Genomic DNA, 24713 nt, shown 5'->3' with positions numbered 1-24713 from the left:
AAGCATAAGGTATAAGGGAAAACTGAGGGACTAGAATCAACGTAGGTAGATAGGTAGGTAGGCAGGCAAGCAGGCAGGCAGGTGGGTAGGTAGGTAGGTAGCATTTTACTGCACTTTAGCACTTAAGTGGTTATATGCTCTTACTAAAGGTAAATTAAATTTTATGCATAGAACATAAGTTTAACAAAGTTATGCTAATATCGGCTACTTTGACCTATTACTAAAGAAATGATTTCAACTACTCAAACAGATCAAATAAAAGGAGCTCCATGATTGTTAGTCAAAATAGTTTTTCAGTTTGCTTTTCCTTCTTACTGTGACTGCTTTTCCTTAGTATGTCATGACATCTTGGGCCATTTTTAATTGTTTCCTTATTGGAATAGCTAATTTGGAAAATGAAAAACTCAGCACTGGGTCAAATCTAGTGTGTGTCTGTGCCCTTTGTGCAGTAAAATAAACAATGGCCCCACAAAAAACACCAGCTACATCAGGAGGCACATATAAATTTCAAGTGACAATGCTCTTGATTTTCACTTGAATGCATCACGACTTAACTTTTTTCTGAACAGTACAGTTCCTCAAAGCTAAAGCGTATACAAATCAGACACCATTCAAAATACCATGCAAATGAAGTGTGGCAATATGAGTCAAGCTAGCTGCCTAGTTACCATGCTCTTGTTCAAAGACACTGCATCACTTTCATTCACTTTTATATGCCATATGGACCAATAATATACCAATCTTACCATCTCACATCACTGGCATTTGGATCTCTTCAGGTATTTCTGCATTAGCTTTGAATCTCAGACAACTGAGGTTCTGTTCCAGGGTTCTAGAGCACTGCTGAGTATGGGGAAGGCACAACCCCTTCAGCCAATTCTTGTGATTGCCACTGTCATATTCTGCATATTACTCTAACACATGGAGGTGAGATTGATATATAAAGGCTCTGTAATCCAACATGAAGAGAAGGAAACTGTGCATCAGTGATTATTTCAGACCTAACTTAGTAAGATAATCTAGTAATCTGCCTGAATATGCTACTGATAAAACAGCTGATTTTGAACATATTGATGAGAGTGATCATGAATCGATTTGTGTTTAAACTGCTAAACATCATTCCTAAGCTTATAAGAACCAGATGGGACTGTTTCTACTAACCAAAACAAATTTTCCAGGAACTGAAGTCTGTTTCTTCCTCTTAACTGCTGAGAATTGAAACCATCTCAGTCTGATACTCTTCAGCAATAACAAGATTTTCAAATCAGCTCCTGTGGTGGATGTCCTTGAAGTCAGACTGGCATCATTTTCATTTATGACCAACAAAACACCTTTTAGGACCAATATATTAAGTCTTCTTGTGGAAACATCATGTTGATATGGCATTCTGCATTGGTAACAGTAACAAGATTTTCAGATGATTGCCATGGTGGCCATATAGGACATTAGATTGGCACCATTTCCATTCTGGACTGACTAAACATGACAAGAACTCTTTGCTATAGTGGCCATATTGGACATTAGACTGGCACCATTCCAATTCTGGACTGACTGAACATGACAAGAACACCTTGATGAAAGCACAATATCATTATCGCCAGCCCTCTCTGAAAAACAAGACCAACTAGACACCACAAGAAGTATTTTGTGTCAATAAACACCAAGGCAGTGGCAATAAGAATATTTTTAAGATGTCTAATGTGAGTGCCATTTTGGAATCAGATTGGTACCTTTTCCATTTAGGACTAACTAGACATCATAAAATACCTTTTAGTGAAAATCAGATGTAGTTATTACTATCCATTCAAGAGGAGTAACAATAACAGTATTTCAGGATGGCTCCTGTGGTGGCCATGTTGGTTATCAGATCAGCACTATTTTCATCTAGGACCAAATAGACCTTAAGATGAATGTGTGTGTGGAGTTTCATGCTATTTTTGACTTGGGAACATGCATATGAAAAGTTCAAAAGCATGACCTGATGCAGCAAAGGCAACAGTATGTTCATTTAAAAAGTTTATAATGTACACTTAGATCTTAATATCTGCAGTTCAGTTTCAAACATGCAGTTCCAAACACTAACGAGGTTAATGGCTTCTTGCAAGATCTCTTAACATAATCTTTTTTTTAATTTCGCATGGTGGCAGCAACAATCTCTCCCACGGTAAGCAATACCAAAATCAACTTAAAATGTAACTGTTGCCTTTCCTGCTTGATTATATAGGCATTCTGCATGAAAAACATGGGCAGATTATTGCATCTGAGCTTCTCTTGTAAGGTTAGCCCGAATACCTGACCAACTCCATTATATCTAACATGAAAACCTGGATCCAGAGAAAAGACAGAGAAGCTGACAACTCCATAATTTAAGGGTCATTTCAAATAAAACTCAAATCATTAGGGTTGGCAGGTCTGATATCTAAGTAGTGCAAAATTATTTCAGTTTCAATAATAAAAAATCTGATCCTGGATAATCATGCAAAAGGTCTTTAAATCCTGGAAACTTAGCAGCATCCTGGAATACTGGCAAAAAGATTTTCCAATCCATTCATGAAATGCATGTTTTTCACTTCATTTTGATTTATTGTTCATCTTTATGCATTTTGCATTTGCATTTTCTGCTTTCTTCCTATTGCTTTCGTCACTTGTGCTCAATCTGCATTTTGTCCACATTTGTTTTCGATTCCATTTTCATTTCACTGGTAACAATAGCCATTTCTGGGTATATAACAAGATTTTTATCAAAAGTCCACAAATGTTAAACAAGGTACAGAAGTACTGTAAAAGCCAGAAAATTTAATAAGTTCATCTACATATGAAGATAAATACACCTTTAAAATTTAATTTCTCTACCAAATGTGTCTTTTGCTTTATCTTGTGCATGAGGTTTATGTTAAAAATGTCTTAGTCCAAACAGTTTTAAAAAATGTGTAAAAAATGAAAACCTATTAATGGCCTGAAAATCTAATGAGATCATCAGTATGTGCCTACAAATATGGTAGCCAAATTTATTTGTCATTCAGTGCTTTGTGCAATCTTGTTAACAAGCTTCTTGGTATGGATGGACAAATGTGTAGACCGACATAACCAAATCATTATGCCCCTGCTGCAAGCAGTGTGAGCATATTTTTACCTCCAAATTCTCCCTCTCCAATCAGCTCCCCCATAAGCAAATCTTTAAGTTGGATTTCCCAACCACAGCTTTTGAACTGCATGTTGGCATCTTGAAATTCTTTTTTCTTGTTTTGAAGAGGCTTCAACAGTCTGGTACACAAACCGTCAGCATCATTCTGGTAATGCTGTAAATGAAATTAAGAAATGTTACAAATGATTGTTGTACCTATTAATACTTATTTTATTTTTTATTGTCAGAGTTGTACATTTTAAATTAAATTTTAAATTAAAGAGAAATCAATGCTCTGCTGGTAAAGAAAATGTGCTCCAGATACAATAGCTGAAAAAGTGAATAAAATCAGATATACTTGTATCTCATCTATTTTGATCATGTATAGCAAGACATCTTTAGAACCAGTCTATTATCATTAATATCCTCATAATCACTGTTGCATATACTGTTTATCACACTGACAAACCTGCCCTTACAGTCATCTTTATTGAGCGTTCACCTTATCTCAACAGCCATTCCCATTTCAACCCATGACCTTTCCTCTACAAACATCAGATATTAAATTGTCACAATGTCAGCAGTCAATGGCTAGGTGTTTCCTAACACAACAGTGGTTTCTTACACTTTAAAGCGGTCACTCAACTGTGTTGACCATACAAATGAAGTGTTTATTTTCCCAAGAAAGGCACTGGTCACATGAATTGATGTGCAAACATGCTTTATCTGGCTTATACTAACCCTACACCAATTACTGTCAGTGTAACATTTAAATCTCTCCATTGTTATTTTTAAAAGTTTAATAAAGCTACAATAATGCTTTGATTTTTTTTGCTGGGGGAAATACTCAAGGTAAATTCTTTTTTATAGCACCCTCCCCATTCTGAGGGAAGAGGGTGCGTGCTGATGACCATAGTGTATGTGTGTGTGTGTGTGTGTATATATATATATATATATATATATATATATATATATATATATATATATATATATATATATACACACACACATCATAAAAGCTTTTTCACTTTTGTTTTCGTTGGTTGTAAAAGAATTTTGAACACATTACTGGTTTTATTATACAAAGCGACTGGATCTGATGGTAAGTGCCTTACACAGAATAGCTGACCAGTGCTCACTGATTATTTTAAAGAAAAACAAAAAGTCAAACAAGCTAAACAGAATTAAAACTGTAGCAATACTTTTGCTGATTTCTTTGCCTTTTTTTAACTTCAATGATTACAATCCACTTTGCCTACAGAAATGAGTAGTGTTTGAAAAGATGAATAATTTTTTACATTATGAACAATCTGTATGAAAATCTTACCATGAGGTTGATACCCTAATGAAAATGTTACCATGAGGATACCCTAATAAAAATCTTACCATGAGGTTGATACCCTAATAAAAATCTTACCATGAGGTTGATACCCTAATGAAAATGTTACCATGAGGATACGCTAATAAAAATCTTACCATGAGGTTGATACCCTAATGAAAATTTTACCATGAGGTTGATACCCTAATGAAAACACAGCTGAAGAAGAATAATAGTATGAAAATGTCAGCATAAAGCTGTCTATACACTGATTTCAATGAGAATGTTTACAAGGTTTCCACCTAAAGTGTTTAAATGCCACTACAATGAATGCAGTATCACATATGGCAGAAATAGTTGCATTCCTGCTTTTGGATATTTATGTGAAGGCATGATTAATGAATGCAGAAACTGTACTAAAACTGTAGACTAAAAACGTTGCTCAATGTAGTATTCACATAATGGCGACTATGTTTCAATCCCAATGACATCAAAAGTCTTTGAACAAAGGTGACAAATCAGTCGTTTGGTTGACACATTCAAGATCTGATTTAGGTGGGGTTTTTTTATAGGTCACCTAGGTCTGTTACTTCTGAGACAACCGATTCCAGCAGCAATAAACAAACAGCTCAGAGATTATTTGGTTTTTTTTTTTAAATGAAGATGTGAAGTGGGGATTGGGGGTCCTCCCTCAGTGGGCTCTCACCTCAGGGAATCAAGGGGGCCATGGGCATTTTAGACTCTGAAAGCATACAAAACTGCCCCTGGTGGTCTTTATTATAATGTTTTGCAAAGTTTTTACTTCATTCCATTTAAACTATTTATCTGAAAGAATAACAAACTTACCCGATTTTAAACAAAACCTGAAGAATTTCACAATGTTCACTGTCACATCTACTTGTTCACCAATACTACTAGTGGTGAAGTCATTGCATGTTCATGTCAGTGTTCACACAATAATTCAGTCACAATAATGTTAATTTTTGCAGCAAATATTAACTCACACTTTTCATTTTGTCATAATAAAACAATTATACAAATACAATATATTCATCCTAGTGAGCCATCAATGGCACAAGCGCACATTCCTGACAGTGAAAAAAAAAAAAAAACTAGTGACAACACTTACTCCACTTCTATAAACACAAGGTAAATAATATTGCAAAAACAGCTCCCCTCCCTAAATGAGTCTGTGATGTTTTTTCTATCCCAATGGCACATTTAGCCAGTGATAACATCTGATATCAATAGCATCATAAAGGAGACAATCCAACCTTACTCACCTTAGATGATTTAATTACTTTTACTGTTCATTTAATAGCCACTTTTGATTAAAGTTTCTATGTTGCGTCATATCTGGTCAACTTGGATTGATATTGGATGCCTATACTGCTGTTGTGTCATGCAGTGAAATATGCTACTTTCAATTTTGATTCGTGATTATTGTTTGTAATGCCCTGGGTAAATGATAACAACCAATCAGAAATTCATGTTGCTTATATCACTGCAAGACACGCCAAAGTACTGGCATCCAAACTAAATATAAGTCAACACAAAGCAACAAAGAAACCTATTTGAAGACGGGAAGTCTCCTTTACACTGAAATATGTTATCAGTGACTGAATGTGTCAATGGGATTTTTAAAAATTAAAACAAAATCAGCACTTGGGGAAGATTTCAAACCATGCAAGCTAGCAGTCACCTTGTCTAATCTGTATAAAGGGTGTGGGTGTTGAAAATATATAATTTTCCTGTTTTACTGATTGAAACAAGTTCCTGTAGCTGCAGCAGAAGTTTTGCATCTGAAGGAAGTACAGTGTGATGAATATGGCTGTTAGTATCTCCACTCCTACGCCCAGCCATGTTCTAGGTAAGATTTTCCTTACACAAGGAAACTGCACTATTCCTTGTTTTTAAGATAACACCATAATGCCTTCAAAATTTAAGTGAAGATATAAAGTTGGTAATAAGGCATGTTTTTAAAGTATTCATGCAATCAATGCAAAACAATGAGTGTGGTCACCAATCTAAGACCAGCAGGCTATCAAACAGAGCAACATGAAATGGCAAAAAAAGTTAAAAAAGAATAACTGATGAAAAATAGGAGTCTGTTTGTAAGTTTTTGTTATCTTGTTAAGGATAAGAATGGCATAAGAACATATGAAGTCTAGGTCTGTCTGTAATCTGCATATGGGAAATGCAACCAACATGGCAACATATCTAACAACGCCTTACTAATGACAATCCTTCGAAAGATATGTGCACTAATAATGTATCATATCATAGTTTCTTTACTGCAATATTTATTGATACAAACTTCTGTATTGTTTCACCTCTACTCTGTGTGTGTGTGTAATGAACATGAAAAATAAACACAGAAAAAGCTTAATGATATCTACAACACTCTTTTTGAAACTTAGGATGGATAAATTTATAAAGTGTATTGATATAATAATAATAATAATAATAATAATACATAATTTGGTCCATTCCCATTCGTGGATGCTTAAGACCAGTTTGACTGCTGTTTCAATATCTATCAGTTATAAAATGAATGCATATGTCCAATCAAATATGAAGTTACATGACAGGTCATAAGACTGGCATGTCAAAAAAATGTGTTTGAATGTGTTTGTATTCCGTAAAAGTATCAATAATTTTTTATGTAAACACAATAACTTTTAATGGAATCATACAGATGCAAAATGGATAATGCAAGTTATATGACTGGGAAAGACAAAAACTAGATGGAACAAAAATACAAAATGTTGAAAGTTGACATTTCAAAACAATTTTACTATATTACCATGAATCAGCCAGTGCAGCATCAAACAATAAATTCTTCAGCAAAAATTTATTTCCATGGAAAACGATTTTTATCATCTTAAAAAATGTCAAATGTGTCATAAAATACAAGATAGTGGATATTCGCATCAACACAAAATCTAGCACTTTTGTTTCAAAAAAGTTAATTTTAATTTTAAGCATGTTATATTTTAGCAATTACTGGTCTTGACAGGCTACACTATTTAAGGTGGTCAATTCTGATTTATTTTTTGTGATCTAATTCCTGCTGTATGATACTGTGTAGCCAAGCCACTACTAAAAATTCCTGCTGTATGATACTGTGTAGTCAAGCCACTACTAAAAATTCCTGCTGTATGAAAGTGTGTAGACAAGCCACTACTGAAAATTCCTGCTGTATGATACTGTGTAGACAAGCCACTACTAACAATTCCTGCCGTATGAGTGTGTAGACAAGCCACTACTAAAAATTCCTGCTGTATGATACTGTGTAGACAAGCCACTACTAACAATTCCTGCCGTATGATAGTGTGTAGACAAGCCACTACTGAAAATTCCTGCTGTATGATACTGCATAGACAAGCCACTACTAAAAATTCCTGCTGTATGATACTGTGTAGACAAGCCACTACTAAAATTCCTGCTGTATGATAGTGTGTAGACAAGCCACTACTGAAAATTCCTGCTGTATGATAGTGTGTAGACAAGCCACTACTAACAATTCCTGCTGTATGGTACTGTGTAGACAGAGTACTGTCTCTTTTTTAACAAAACAAATTTTCTGAATAGTGTAAGCCGACATAGTAATACCAAATTGTATATTTTTTCAAATGGAATTTTACCTCCACAAGTTTAATAAGGTTATCAAAATACCCCTCCTCATCAATGGTGAACTGATTATTCCTATAAATGATTCGGTAATGTTCAACTTTGTTTTCATGGCAGACACCAAGCGTGTAGTCTCCAGGGAAATTTACACTCTCTCTGATAAGGAAAAGGCCATCCTGTCTTGGACGAAGCAATTCTTCTGATTTCTGTCGCTCAATTTTTCCATGGAACCACCTAGAAAAAAAAAGAAAAGCAACATGCAAACTTAAAACAAGCTTTGATAATACTTCCAACAGGCAATAGATGTCTAAGAAACTTTACTGGCAAATGTTTTGATTTTTGCATTTGAAAGCATATGTCTCTCATTTTAATAAACTGAATATGTATAGGCAATGTGTGAAACTGTGCTCTTTCCAATTTTGTCTCACACAATATTAATTACCCAGGCAATAGGCACTTAAGAAGCATTTCTTGCACGTTTCAATTTTTAAAGTTGAAGGTACTGCCTTACACATGGCTTTTGATAGGTACTTTACAAGCTTCAAACCCACCTGTACTAAGTTTTTGTTTCAAAGGTGTCTATAAAACTGGAGTAAAAAAACTTAAACAAATTTTGTTTACATTGTTTTGTCTTGGTTGTACTGTACTGAAACCAGTTACCAAGAATGTTCACATGACAGAATGACACAATACAGTTTACAAGTACACATGGTGCAATGGACTGATATAATACAGATATATTACAGGCCCTGAGGCAGTTGCTCAAGCAAAGGGTTTGTGTTAAGTCCTGGAGACAAGATTTCATACCTATTTTGTCTTATGAATATAAAGTAGGCAACCAATTGGGAAAACATAATGATCAGTTGGCGACACCTCAACTGAATATCTAATAAAGAAACAATGTGTAAACTAGACATCACCTCAGTTTACACCTTTATTGATGGTTTGACAAAGACACAACTGGTAAGCAAGACCTAGTTCATTAAGGTGTTTATTTGGCTTGTTCAGTAAAAAGTGATTCAAGGCTCCCATATATATATATATATATATATATATATATATATATATATATATATATATATATATATATGAAAGGAACTAGATCCCTAGGGTCAGGATATACTCACATAAATTCATGTTTTCATTCCAAACAATTACATGTTTAATAAATGGGTGGGGAAACACTCCAGGGTTTATGTTGGTAAGACCAATGTATTCATCTTTTCATTTCCTGCAACCAAATATATCACTGTAGGGCAGTGAGCTCATTAGTTTAAAAGTCATTTTCCTGGGACTAAATCCATAACATTTTGGACCCTGTTGTACTCAAGTTGGCTACTCAAAAGTATTTACAAGGGAAAATATTATAAATATAAATGTATTGGGGGGGGGTATAAATATATTAGAATATCACTTTATTTATTTATAATTTGCCATTATAAATATCAGAGAGCACTTGTAAATAAAAAGAATATTCTGGTATAATGAATGCAGCAGAAATCTGAGTTAAAATGGAATGAGTATCACTGTATTCAGCAATGTAAATACTAATTATGTTTAAATTTTGTGGCCTGATGCAAGCTCTCTCTCTCTCTCTCTCTCCAATGGTTTTGTAAAAGAACAAAGTTTCAATTAGGAATATACAAGAATTAGGAATATACAAGAATAATATCATATACCTACCTGAAGAAAAAGTTAATCTGACTTATTAGAATGAAATTAAAAAAATTAGAAATAACATGTGCACATAAATATTATGCAAATTTTTTAATCTATTAAACCAAGATATTCAAATGATTTTCAGTATTAAACAATAATAATAATTTTTTAGTCCCAATATATATGGTAAATATGGAAAACTAAACAGTATAATATTTTATGCATACTCATATCGTATCCTCTTTTTAGTGGCTGTTATTCTTTTTCTCCTGGGACAACAGTTAGAAAAACACAACTTTTTACTACAAATAATGACTTTCTCTTATGTCCTGCTTATCAACTGAAGTCAACTTGCAAATAATAAGCATAATGTATATAATATAAAACTTAAGAAATCTTGATTAACTTAAGAAATATTGAGTTTTAGACATCTTTCCACAAGATACTTCCATCAAACTATAGTTCATAATCTTACAAAAATTATTTCACTTTCATTGCTCAATCACCTGGCACAGTATTAAATTACATTACCTTCCTGTTTTTTTTTTAATGAAAACTGTCACTAATCTTACTTAATGTGTCCTAAAATTAATTACCAAAGTTTCTAAATGTGTACATGGTTTACAATAACTGAAATGATGCAATGATGTCAGCTCTACAATGACTAAGAAAAACTATGCAATGACTTACAAAGCTTGAAACACTGTTTCTTAACATTAAAATGTTGTACTAAGGTTGTGCTAATAAACTGTCAGTAAATCAACCTTATGTGTAATGTGCATTAGTACTGTCAGTAAGTCAACCTGATGTGTAATGCTGTGTAATGTGTATCAGTATTGTTAGTAAATCAACCTGATGTGTAATGTTGTGTAATGTGTATCAGTATTGTCAGTAAATCAACCTGATGTGTAATGCTGTGTAATGTGTATCAGTATTGTCAGTATATCAACCTGATGTGTAATGTTCTGTAATGTGTATCAGTACTGTCAGTAAATCAACCTGATGTGTGATGTTGTGTAATGTGTATCAGTATTGTCAGTAAATCAACCTGATGTGTAATGTTCTGTAATGTGTATCAGTATTGTCAGTATATCAACCTGATGTGTAATGTTCTGTAATGTTTATCAGTATTGTCAGTATATCAACCTGACGTGTAATGTTCTGTAATGTGTATCAGTATTGTCAGTATATCAACCTGATGTGTAATGTTCTGTAATGTGTGTCAGTATTGTCAGTATATCAACCTGATGTGTAATGTTCTGTAATGTGTATCAGTATTGTCAGTAAATCAACCTGATATACAATGTTGTGTAATGTGTATCAGTATTGTCAGTAAATCAACTTGATGTGTAATGTTGTGTAATGTGTATCAGTATTGTAAGTAAATCAACCTGATGTGTAATATTGTGTAATGTGTATCAGCATTGTCAGTAAATCAACCTGATATACAATGTTTTGTAATGTGTATCAGTTTTGTCAGTAAATCAACCTGATGTGTGATGTTGTGTAATGTGTATCAGTACTGTCAGTAAATCAACCTTATGTGTAATGTGCATTAGTACTGTCAGTAAGTCAACCTGATGTGTAATGCTGTGTAATGTGTATCAGTATTGTTAGTAAATCAACCTGATGTGTAATGTTGTGTAATGTGTATCAGTATTGTCAGTAAATCAACCTGATATACAATGTTTTGTAATGTGTATCAGTATTGTCAGTATATCAACCTGATGTGTAATGTTCTGCAATGTGTATCAGTACTGTCAGTAAATCAACCTGATGTGTGATGTTGTGTAATGTGAATCAGTATTGTCAGTAAATCAACCTGATGTGTAATGTTCTGTAATGTGCATCAGTATTGTCAGTATATCAACCTGATGTGTAATGTTCTGTAATGTTTATCAGTATTGTCAGTATATCAACCTGACGTGTAATGTTCTGTAATGTGTATCAGTATTGTCAGTATATCAACCTGATGTGTAATGTTCTGTAATGTGTATCAGTATTGTCAGTATATCAACCTGTGTAATGTTCTGTAATGTGTATCAGTATTGTCAGTAAATCAACCTGATATACAATGTTGTGTAATGTGTATCAGTATTGTCAGTAAATCAACCTGATGTGTAATGTTGTGTAATGTGTATTAGTATTGTCAGTAAATCAACCTGATGTGTGATGTTGTGTAATGTGTATCAGTATTGTCAGTAAATCAACTTGATGTGTAATGTTGTGTAATGTGTATCAGTATTGTAAGTAAATCAACCTGATGTGTGATGTTGTGTAATGTGTATCAGTATTGTCAGTAAATCAACCTGATATACAATGTTTTGTAATGTGTATCAGTTTTGTCAGTAAATCAACCTGATGTGTGATGTTGTGTAATGTGTATCAGTACTGTCAGTAAATCAACCTGATATACAATGTTGTGTAATGTGTATCAGTATTGTCAGTATATCAACCTGACGTGTAATGTTGTGTAATGTGTATCAGTACTGTCACTAAATCAACCTGATATACAATGTTGTGTAATGTGTATCAGTATTGTCAGTAAATCAACCTGATATACAATGTTTTGTAATGTGTATCAGTATTGTCAGTAAATCAACCTGATATACAATGTTGTATAATGTGTATCAGTATTGTCAGTAAATCAACCTGATGTGTAATGTTCTGTAATGTGTATCAGTATTGTCAGTAAATCAACCTGTTGTGTAATGTTGTGTAATGTGTATCAGTATTGTCAGTAAATCAACCTGATGTGTAATGCTGTGTAATGTGTATCAGTATTGTCAGTAAATCAACCTGATATACAATGTTGTGTAATGTGTATTAGTATTGTCAGTAAATCAACCTGATGTGTAATGTTGTGTAATGTGTATCAGTATTGTCAGTATATCAACCTGATGTGTAATGCTGTGTAATGTGTATCAGTATTGTCAGTAAATCAACCTGATATACAATGTTGTGTAATGTGTATCAGTATTGTCAGTAAATCAACCTGATGTGTAATGTTGTGTAATGTGTATCAGTATTGTCAGTATATCAACCTGGTGTAATGTTGTGTAATGTGTATCAGTATTGTCAGTAAATCAACCTGATGTGTGATGTTGTGTAATGTGTATCAGTATTGTCAGTATATCAACCTGATGTGTAATGTTGTGTAATGTGTATCAGTATTGTCAGTAAATCAACCTGATATACAATGTTGTGTAATGTGTATCAGTATTGTCAGTAAATCAACCTGATGTGTAATGTTGTGTAATGTGTATTAGTATTGTCAGTAAATCAACCTGAAGTGTGATGTTGTGTAATGTGTATCAGTATTGTCAGTAAATCAACCTGATGTGTAATGTTCTGTAATGTGTATCAGTATTGTCAGTAAATCAACTTGATGTGTAATGTTGTGTAATGTGTATCAGTATTCTCAGTATATCAACCTGATGTGTAATGTTGTGTAATGTGTATCAGTATTGTCAGTAAATCAACCTGATGTGTGATGTTGTGTAATGTGTATCAGTATTGTCAGTAAATCAACCTGATGTGTGATGTTGTGTAATGTGTATCAGTATTGTCAGTAAATCAACCTGATGTGTGATGTTGTGTAATGTGTATCAGTATTGTCAGTAAATCAACTTGATGTGTAATGTTGTGTAATGTGTATCAGTATTGTCAGTAAATCAACCTGATGTGTGATGTTGTGTAATGTGTATCAGTATTGTCAGTAAATCAACCTGATGTGTAATGTTGTGTAATGTGTGCTACAACCAATTCTGGTCAACTTCTGCTTTTCCTAGGGATGCTACATTTGATGTGAAAATTATACATAATTCAAGAAAAGAATTCACAGAAAAATCCTACTTAACAGTCCTCATTAACAGATATAATTTAACTGTGAATAGTTCCTGCATTGCTTACAGGAAAATCTAAGTTTGTTTACATGATTAATGATTTTTAAACATTCATATTCAGTAAAACTAAACTCTGCCATTTACATGTGTAATTGTTACAACCTAAATCAAAATCTGGGTCAAAATTGAAATTACTGACCACAAATGTCAGAAACCTTACAGTTAAGTAAAAAATTGTTCAAACAAAAAATTAAGGGTGTCCAAAAACGTTGGGCAAAGACAAACATCTCCTATTTGAAATTTCTCTATATGTTAATTACTAACACATATATAATTTAGAATAAACCCCTATATGTTAATTACTAACACATATATAATTTAGAATAAACTTGCTTTTATTCATTTCATACTCAAGCCCATACATATGCCCCATTTGCTGCAAATTAAAATTAGTACCTGACAGAGTGAACTCAACCTTATCAACATCAAAAGCTTCATGCTAACTCTTTCTACTATCATCTTTCTACCTTTGCATATCATTAGATGAACAGTTGTTTATATCATACATAATAAATGTATTTGAAATGCCCTGTCACTAGTTCACTGAAGCCTGTCATACTATCCAAATCAAAGTCTATCAAAGGATCTTAAGATTGTTGCTAACATGGGTTGACTGTGAAGTCTTTTGGGCCTGATACAGGCCAGGGGAAAATGCTGTTGGGCCTGATGACCTATAAAGGCCAGGACAAAATGCTGTTGGGCCTGATGACCTATACAGGCCAGGGGAAAATGCTGTTGGGCCTGATGACCTATACAGGCCAGGACAAAATGCTGTTGGGCAAGATGACCTATGCAGACCAGTGTAAAATGCTGTTGACATTATGAATCTTGTACACTTACGGCATGGATTCCAAAGAAACCTCTTTTTTCTTCTGTACATTGGTTGCTGCATTCATATCTTCTCTTCTGTGAATATTTCAACCTGTATACTATTTGCTATTCCTGAAATGGAAATCATATTATTACTTAGTAAAACAGAGTAATCTAAATCTTTTAAATGGTGAAATGCTGCAGTGTTGCCTCTTTCTCTAAACCTCTTGCCTGAAGAGACCAGCAACTTTAAAAAGACTCTAGTACTCCAAAACATTTACTTGATTTGATTTTTGTAATATTCTGAGCTGGCCACAAGGACCAGAGATTTCAATTTATTTTTATTAGATCAGAAAATTAATGATGTCAGACTGGCATGTAGGCACTACATTTGGTTGTTTTAATGAAGACAGCCGTGGCCTACTTGTAAAGTCTTTGAAGTCATAGTCTAGTTACATTTTATTTTACACTCACTGTACAAGTATATGCAGTGCTCAAAGAAAATTAGTGTCCAATAAGTCGCTTTAAAACAGATGCCCTGACTCAAATTTCATCTACCCCATAGGGCTATATTTTTTAGCTATTATTTGACATAGCATTAAAATTGTTATGCTTTAAAAGAAAAAAGAATACACAGGGGACCCGATGTAGTTTAGTTTTCTGAGTGCTGCGTAAATCTTCACATGCTGCTCAATTGAAGTTGAATGCAAATTATCGTGACTCCTTATTTCAATCTGTAAAGACAATGACTGCAAGTTTAATAATTAGTTGATTTCACAGTGCACCGAGTGGATGCATCCTAATTATAGAAAACACTCACTCTGTATATCAACAGACTCAACAGTTACTAACTCTGTGAACAAATGAGTTAAAACTACAATGCAATTATGTTTCTTTAAGGTGAAAAACACTGTTTTGTTTTTTAAGCTGCTAATGCTTAAACTTAAATTGATTGTTAAGCAACTGGACATGTACTGTTTGATATATTTAATTGTGATGCATTACCACATAAGTGTGAGCAAGTGATAGCTCATTATTCAAGAAGCTCAAGTAAATAATCATAGGTAACCAAATAAATATGGAGAAGAAAAATGGTACTGCTCCCCATACAAAGGCTACATTCTACACATGTTCAGTTATTTTTAGTAGGTAAATGAATGCCAATTTCCATTAGAAGTATCCCTAATGGCAGATGATGATTGATTGATACAGAAATTCCCATACAAACTGGGCATTTCTGATAGTCATTGTGGGTCATTTTTGCAAGGTAACATGGGTATGAGCGGTATTAGGTTCTCCTTTGCAAAAATGTTCATTGCTAATTATCCAGTAAAAAGTATAACAATTTACCAGTTTTATCTGCAATGCATTTGTGGAGTATATTTTCAGAAAACTGAAGGGTAAACCTATCCAACCATGTTGAAATGAACTTTAGAAAGTGCAGGGCTCTCAACACACATTCCAGTGTATTTGATACTGAATTAACTGACCATCTGAAAATAGGTGTCAGTTATGTGTAAAATTCAAATAACAATATGTAATTTTTTCCAAGTTATAGCAATAAACTTACAAAACTTATTAGGATAAGTTATCTGATAATGGAACTGTTACATGCCAATCACCGCTCTGACGGCCTAGTGGTTAGAGCGTCCGCCTCGGATGCAGGAGGTCGTGGGTTCGATCTCCGGCCAAGTCATACCAACGACTTACAAAAATGGTACTAACAGCTGCCTCGCTTGGCGCTCAGCATTAAGAAGTTAGTGTTAGGACTGGTCGGGCTGGTGTCAGGATAATGTGACTGGGTGGGACATCATGCTACATGTCTGTGGCATGATGCCCCAGTGCTAGACATCACTATAAACTGCCACACTGCAGACATCGTAGCGATAATGCTGAAAAATTGTTAAAGCTACATTAAAAATCCTAATCACACACACACACATGCCAATCAATCTGATAATGAAACTGTTACATGCCAATCAATTTGATAATGGAACTGTTACATGCCAATCAATCTGATAATGGAACTGTCACATGCCAATCAATTTGATAATGGAACTGTTACATGCCAATCAATCTGATCAACAGTTGTCTTAACACTGATAATCTGACAAATTTAATTCTGTGGGAAAAATGAAATTTAATTCCATGGGACAAAGTGAATAATTTCAGTCTGATGTAAAAATTCATCATTCATGCACATATCAGGTTCCATAAATCTTCCTCAAAAATACTTTTGCACAGATGGGAAGAACTAATTTTTTTACTGTAATTGCCTTTGCAATGGTCAGCATGTCCCACTTTAAACAGGGGAGATCATCTGCTGTGGCTCTTCTCAAGAACAATTCGCATTTCACTTCATCCTCAGGATGCCATATCTCCAACTGGAAAGAAAAGCAATTCACATGTACAGATACCGCTTAATTTCACCACGTGCATGCTTTCATCACTGCCTGAAAATAGCTGTGGTCCGAGGTCTGGGACCTGCAGTTTCCCCTGGTAGACCCAAGAGGTAAATTTTCAGAGGTCTATCAGACTTTCCACTTTTCCAAAAAATGGAAATTAAAAGTATTCCTCTTAAGTCCCTGAATTGTTTCTTAAGCAAAATGTAAATATGGATCAATATATATACAAAACTAAGCACAAGCAATATTACTTGAAGCCTGGGGGCCCCGAGTGGCCAAGTGGTCTAAAGCACTCTCCGTTACAGATCACTGCCATCTCACCTCTGTCTGCGCCGGTTCGAGTCTCGGGTTCAGCCAGTGTGGGTATGTGAGAAAGCTTGCAGGTAGCTTCTCATGGGTCAGTGGTTCTTTCCAGGGTTTTCCCAGGTTCTTCCTCCACCATTAATACTGGCTGCCATGTATAGTCTATCGTGTGCTGAAAAATGGCATTAAACCCAACAACAACAACAAGTTGAAGCCTGCAAACAATTTTGCTGTGAACATGATAGACTAGAACAACATGAATAGAAAAGTGTGTGAACCAGTGCTATTTTACTTTTAAATTCAAGAACACATTTTTGCTGTATTCATATGATGGGGATATAGAAAAAATGTTGTGTTGAACTTGTTTAATGTTCCTTGATTTTGCCTACAGGTCCAGCCACTACAACATGGTACAATAAACTTAAAGGTTCACCCTATTCAGATACATGCAGAAAAAGCAAAGAACATTTGGCATGTGCAAGATAACAACTGGTACAATCTAGTGATAAAGAATGTAATTTTGGTCTGGCTTATGTTCCAGTTATCAAAGCTAAACTGAACAAAGAGCAGCAAGTTCATATGTCATACCTTTTCAATAATACCCATTGTGTTGCAAAAGCAGGAAAACCATTTCCTGATTCTGAACATTTTCTGAACATTTTTGTATTGTGCAGAAAAAGAATGAGTCAATTTAGTAAAAAACTTATGTCAATTCTGACTTCACTGCAGACTCCTATAAGGATCCAATTAAACTAAAAATTCAGGATTTTAAGTGACGGATCAAGACACACTGCCACTGTGGAACAATAAATTGTATATGTACATTATATGTCATGATCTTAGAAAATACTCCTTACAAGGTAAGTTGGGACTTTGGGACTGAGATCAGTATAAACAACATTATTTAAAAATAATACTAATTTACTCATTTTTTAAAGCTGATACATATAGCTATGCTTTGTACTGAATCTGATTCTCCTCAAAACAGCTCAAGCATCTTGGGCGTCTATATGCATGACCGGGCTCACTCAGAGGGTGACAGGTCCTAGACCTGCACCCATCAATGCAATTTTCAAGCCCTCTTTCACAGTCAAACAAAGAGAAGTACAGAAACAAATATGCATGTACCTGCACAGCAAGCACACAGTGAAACACTACTGTAAATTGTGTGACCTTGACCCAAAGGTCACAAGGCTGAGTGAGCATGACACAGGATGACTTGCCTTAGCTTCATAATGAGTGATGCCACGAGAATATATCAGGGGGTTCAATGAACATATGGAAATTAATAACTTTATCCTGTTAATCAAATTTTGCATTTGATGATGCCACCAGAAAAATGACTGTAACTTCACACATTCAAACTATTAATGTGTACCCGACATTTTCCTTACCATCCACATCACTGCTGGTTTTGGAAGTTGTCTTCTAAGGTGTAGACATTAAACAAATGTATTTGAACATGAGGAAAACCCACAGACTTCTATTTTTTTCATGTTTTGTTTCCAAATAACTGTCAAAAACAAATGAAAACAACAGATACATTCATTATTGTGCTTTTCTACAATTTCTGTTTTAAATTAAAACATAAATATGACTTGAATTTACCCACACAAATTTCACCCTCCATTGTGATTATTTATTTCCTTATGTATGACTGAAGTCGGTTTCTTTTCAGCTAAAAGATATTAAATCTCTACCCACATGTGAAACATGATTTCAAAGTTTAATAATGGAAAAGCAGGTTTGTAAAGGAAATTAGGAGTGCATGGAATGGAAGAATATGTTTTATTATTGTATAACCACTTACAGAAGCAGTAATGTGATTTACAAAAAGTCACTACAGATTGATCAACAGAATAGTTTGTAAACTTTCCACAACTCCACTGTATCCTCTCTCTTTCAAAACATCCTACATAAAGGGTTCACTTGAAGTACACCAGGGTAAAGACAGGTCAGACACGGAACTTCAGTCACACTTACCCATAGGCAATATAACAGGCAATGATGAAACCCATCTGACATGATTTGTAATGCACTGAATATGTTGGATGGGCTTTTTGGATCAAAGTAGAATGCATTTTGTTGGAGCTGTGGAAGGTTGGTCATGATAATGCTGCTTCCAGCCTGTTCCAAATCTAAAGCCATGAGGTTGTATTTATTGCTTGATTAAAGTCATATTTCAAGGTATTCCATGACTTTTAATAATATTTGTTTGTCATTTTATTGCATATATATATATATATATATATATATATATATATATATATATATATATATATATATAAGATGGATGCTGGTGTTTAGCATTTAGAACTACTGATTCAACCTGATGGTATGAATGTCAACTGGTGTAAATTCAGTTACTCATTTAGTGTGGGTGTAGCATCAATTATAAAATGCTTTTCCATGACTTTTAATAATATTTGTTTGTCATTTTATTGCATATATATATATATATATATAAGATGGATGCTGGTGTTTAGCATTTAGAACTACTGATTCAACCTGACGGTATGAATGTCAACTGGTGTAAATTCAGTTACTCATTTAGTGTGGGTGTGGCATCAATTATAAAATGCTTTTACATAATGTGTGCAGTGTATAAGCACAAACAAATATGTGTGTTTCCGGTTGGCCCACCATCCCTGTTTTTCGTTTCCAACACTAGCACCACCAACAGCCCGGTAAAAAGATTTTTCAAAACAAAAACGAAATCCTGAAATTACTTTGTAGATCTAATTGTGCTGGTTGAGCCCAGTACTTGAAGTGTTTAGTATATATATATATATATATATATATATATATATATATATATATATATATATATATAAAATGTTAAAAAAATCCCAAAATTGATATTTGCATTTAACTGAGCTGGTTTTGTCCAGTACTAATATAACAATATAGCGTTTATTTGTAATATAGGCCACTAGCCCATGATACCTATCCATACATTGTGCAGTACAAAAAGATGTTATAGTGCATAACAAAAGAACATCGTACCTATTGGAAGTGTTATACATGAAAGAAATCATTACTGCATTTTTTTAACTGGATGAGATACAAGTATATACTTCACAGTAATCAAACAAACTTGAAGTGTTTAGTAATTAAATATTCTAATCTTTTAAAAGATGGTAGTAGTAGAAAAAAATTCTGAAGATCCTGGTATTTACAAAATTTGTAACTGGAAAACTGAACTTGCCCTTCAGAAAAGTTGAGCTAGCCCTTTGCATCATATCCCAACATAATGTAAAACAATCAGAAAATATGGCAAATTTTAAGGAAATCATGTTATATTTATTCACTTTATATTTATTGAATCTTATGTTTTCTTTCTATCTGTTGGCACCTTACAACCATATGCCAATATTTAACGTTATCTATAAGTATATAAATAATACACATAGATACAGTATGTATATAAGAAAGACTTAAACTGCAGTTAAAGCAAAAGCAGACATGTACATGTACATAGATAAAGGGTTAGATAGAGAAGATTTTGGAAATAGCTATATTTTTAAGTTAGAGTGAAAATCAAAGCAAGAATGTTTATAATGATTTAATTATACTCAAAACTACAGGATCTGTGATCAAATTGTTTTATCCATTTACTTAACATTTATCATATAGTCACCTTCAAAATGGCAACATGCATTAAAATATCTGAGAATCCAACTTCTGAGAATGATATAAGAATACATACCTTTGTTGATCTAATTGTTTTCCAAGCAGTATTTATCAGGATTCCAGTTTTTATTACATACACAATAAGTCATAAAGCTGCCTGTGGTTGCTAAATTTTCCTAACATAATCATGCTTTGAATGAAATCCTCCTGTTAGTTCATCAATTAGAGACAAGTGCTTTTTATTTCCAAACAAGCACATGTCAAAGAAATCTCATGAGTTGAACTTTAAGCAATTAACACCTAATCACCATAAATTCTGCGACATGCATCAAAACAATCTTTGAAAAGCTGATTGTTTAGAGTCAGGAATCTCACAAATTGCCTGAAACTAACTTAGTATCTAAAAGTCTGCAAACCTCTGATACATTACATACAAATATATCAACTGCAATCTAACGAATAAGTAATAATATAAATATGTCTTCTTTTTTTTGTCCAAACTTGTTTTAAATAGTAAATATTCTTATTATCATGTCTGTGTGACAAAATGCAAAACTTACCTTGACATTAACTACAAGATGGAATGAGATACAATAAAAGAAACTGTAGCTAGATATGCAGAAGACTGCTATATATAACTGCTCAATAAAAGTATTGATACATATACTGTGGTGAGGCTGCTAAATAAAAGTGTTGATACATATATTACGGTGAGACTGCATGGTATAAAACTTGCAGAACATAAAGCATTAGGAACTGAACACAACCCCCTTAAATAAATTAGTTCGCACAGTTACAATATTTTACTCAGATCATCGACATTCATAAAATTACTTGTATCTTGTATCCCTCTCTCAACTGTGTGGACTTGTGTGCCAGCTATTGCCTTACAAATTTTAGCTTGCCCAAATCAAGTTTGAGCTTAAATCCGTAAAGATTATATTCTGTAATTTTTAAACCTTTGAAACATTTTAAAAATGTTTCACAAAAGGGAATCCAAAGAAAAGATAAGCCATCGTCACTAGCCAAGGTTCTGATAAGTTAACCCTATCTACACCTTGGTGGGTTGATCAGATATTTCGGTGCTTTGTCCTAACAACATTTATTGGATTTCAGTTGCTTCCCTTAGTATGCAATGCCAACCAACCAAAAGCGCGTAACAGTGGTGCCTTGCAAGTTGGCTGAAAATGGTGTAAGCAACTGACTTCAAAAGCATATTTTGTAAGTTTAACATAGAAAGTATGACCATGTACCAGACAGAAGCCATTACAGGTATATCTGAGGGAAAGGAAGATCTATTTGTACAAGCATGGACCAGCAATGGAAAACTGCTTGTTTCTGAGTCCATTCCAACTGTATGCTCAACTTCTCTCGATTAGGTAGGAACAGTGTTCAAATTTGAACAACTTGATTTTGGTTGGATGTGTTGGATTCACAGACCTGAAGCAATGAAATAGCTCATTGAACCGCCAAGGTGTAGATAGGGTTAACATACTGAAGCCTTGGCTAGTGAAGAATGAGATAAGCTGGTGACCAAAAGTCAATAGCAGAAGGGATCATAATATACTTTAACACCCTGTTCATCGCAATTCTTGGCAACTGTAGACAATCTTTGTAGAATGTGACTATAGCTTTCAGTGAGTCTGACGGTGTTGATTTTTCCGAAAACAGTGTCAAATGAAGATTAAAGATTTTTAGGATTCTGGAGATACAGTGTAAGGAAGCAAACTATGATTTCTCAGCAGAATAGTGAATTACATATTGTATGGTTTAAATAGAGACATAACTGGACTACTAAAAGTTAGGATGTCTGTGTTTGAATGATTTTTCAGTCATATCACTATGACATCTGCAGTGTGGCAGTCATCTCTAGCACTGGGGCATCATGTCGCAGACATGTAGCATCATGTACAATTTTTATGTCTCTGGTATGATTCAGCCAGGGTTAAAAACCATGACCTCCTACATCAAAGGCGGACACTCTAACTACTTAGGCCACCAAAGTGGTTGAAAGTTAAGAGTAATTGCATTACCTGCAACGGTGTTGGAAATTTTACCCCAGATGATTGTGTCAAGTGTATACAAATTCTTGAATGAAAACTTAAGATTCTGTAACAAGTTTATAAAAACAGAATGTACATTTTAGGAGGATAAAATATTGTCTGCTCCATATAGATAGATCTCAAATTACTTCATCACTTTATATGGTCTTTGGAAGATAATGTCACAAAACAAACATACATAAACAGAATGAAAATCAGGCTTTGCGTTAGTATCTATATAATTGTAATTTCTAAGTTGATTTTGCCCAGTGTACCTTGTTCAAAATGGTCAATATTGACGGTCGCATATAGGTTTACTGTCATGATGCCCATCCTCCAGTTAAAATGGACATAATATCGTCTACTAGTGACCTTATCTATGCAAGATGGGTAAAAACTGGAAAGTTAATCCTTGCACTGGCCACTATTAAAGACTGTGGACATTAATAATATTAAGAATATGTAGGAAACAACTAAATCCAAGTTTGAAAAATGACATTCTTAAGATGTGACACTCTTTCAATCAGTCTTAACCAGAGGACTGTCTAGTCTGTATCTAATCCATTACAAGAACCACGATATCGATTGTTATCAAATATTATATGTGTATTATTTAAAGTATTGTTATCAGGTGAGTTTTAAGAAATAACATTGACGTTAGTTTACCTACTATGATGTCAACATATGTGGTTACTTACTTCTGACCCTTTACTGTTCTCCAGTCGACGGTTTTCGATTTTAAATCCTTTAGGAAAATAAAAATAATAATAACTTTGAGATCCGTGTATTTTGTATCCTCGTAAAAACTTAATGATCTATCAGACCAGTTCCATAATCTCACAAAAATTTGCACTTCCGCGTTACCTGCTAAAACACTGTTCCGTTCAATAATACTAAGACGAGGAAGCAATTTAATCATTTAACTCGAGATGCGTTTACTTCGTCAGGTTGATATAGATATTGGGCGACAACTGGAATAAGTGATTTCTGGAGAAATTGCGCGCAACAAATTGGAATTCCAAATTGTTGCGCTCTATCTGGAGAAATTGCTTGGTCTGTTTTTTTTTGGTTTTTTTTTTTGGTTTTTTTTCAACGGGATTTAATGGTGTGTGCGTGCGTGCGCGTGTTCCTGTATATATATTCACTAAAATCAAAAATTAAATCAAATATTCAAAACTAGTCCACTTATAAACTGTCGGGAATGATTTATTGCTATACATTTTAAACTATTTCAAAAAAAATGTCAACACACGTTGGTAATTTTAATATTAGGTGAAAATGACACTTTTGCTGCTGAGGATAATGGGGGAGTATCATAAGTAGCGACGGGGACTCTGTGTGTATGTCACGGTATCTAACGCCGAGAAATTAGAGTTGGTTGAGACTAACAACGCCACTGTTGTGGACAAAATGTTTGTCAGTGAGTTCTCATATGAAGCTGGTATTTCCAACTGACACAAAACAGTATAGAGAAGGAGAGACCAAGTGCTCTGCCGCTGAAACAGTGTATTGTAAGTTTAAAAAATCCACAAGATTATAGGCATGGTTAGAAATGCCTCCATGTACGGAGAAAACTTTACCTCCTGTTTAATTAAACACTTTAATTTATTATAATTGATTACTTTAATGAAAACAGATGGTTTGTACCTCGAACCTTAATAGTTACAACACAGTTATAGACGAATATTTAAGAGACAGTGATTACGAATACAGCACTTGATATTGCCACAAAGTGCTGAATTCTGGGCGCAACGACTTTAAACAAAAAGGTTTAGGAAATCGGAGATGAAGATAATAAATAAAATTAAAAAAACACTTTTGATTCATGCACACGTTCCCAGTTGCAGTACTGATGACACAGAGAAGAGACATTCCACGATA

At 34.0% G+C, this 24713-nt stretch overlaps 1 protein-coding gene across 2 annotated transcripts in view; it reads right to left on the bottom strand.

The window, feature by feature from the left end:
- Positions 1–23792, bottom strand: part of LOC149801330 (tyrosine-protein kinase CSK-like) — a 72673-nt gene extending 48881 nt beyond the window's left edge. The window contains exons 1-5 of one of the 2 annotated variants that reach the window (XM_089955378.1): positions 23531–23792; positions 16717–16833; positions 14480–14581; positions 8090–8309; positions 3134–3299 (exon numbers count right to left, since the gene is read on the bottom strand). In XM_089955378.1, the coding sequence (XP_089811504.1) occupies positions 3134–3299; positions 8090–8309; positions 14480–14535 (442 nt within the window). In that variant the 5' untranslated portion in view covers positions 14536–14581; positions 16717–16833; positions 23531–23792. The remainder of the gene's footprint in view (positions 1–3133; positions 3300–8089; positions 8310–14479; positions 14582–16716; positions 16834–23530) is intronic. The other variant, XM_089955379.1, reaches the window with a different exon arrangement.
- Positions 23793–24713: the final 921 nt, after the last annotated feature.

The sequence above is a fragment of the Sinohyriopsis cumingii genome, chromosome 4, assembly GCF_028554795.1.
Source record: "Sinohyriopsis cumingii isolate HCF-2022 chromosome 4, ASM2855479v2, whole genome shotgun sequence".
In the NCBI taxonomy this organism is placed as follows: domain Eukaryota; kingdom Metazoa; phylum Mollusca; class Bivalvia; order Unionida; family Unionidae; genus Sinohyriopsis; species Sinohyriopsis cumingii.
The sequence above is the reverse complement of the archived record's forward strand: the minus strand, read 5'-3'. Positions and strand labels throughout refer to the sequence as shown.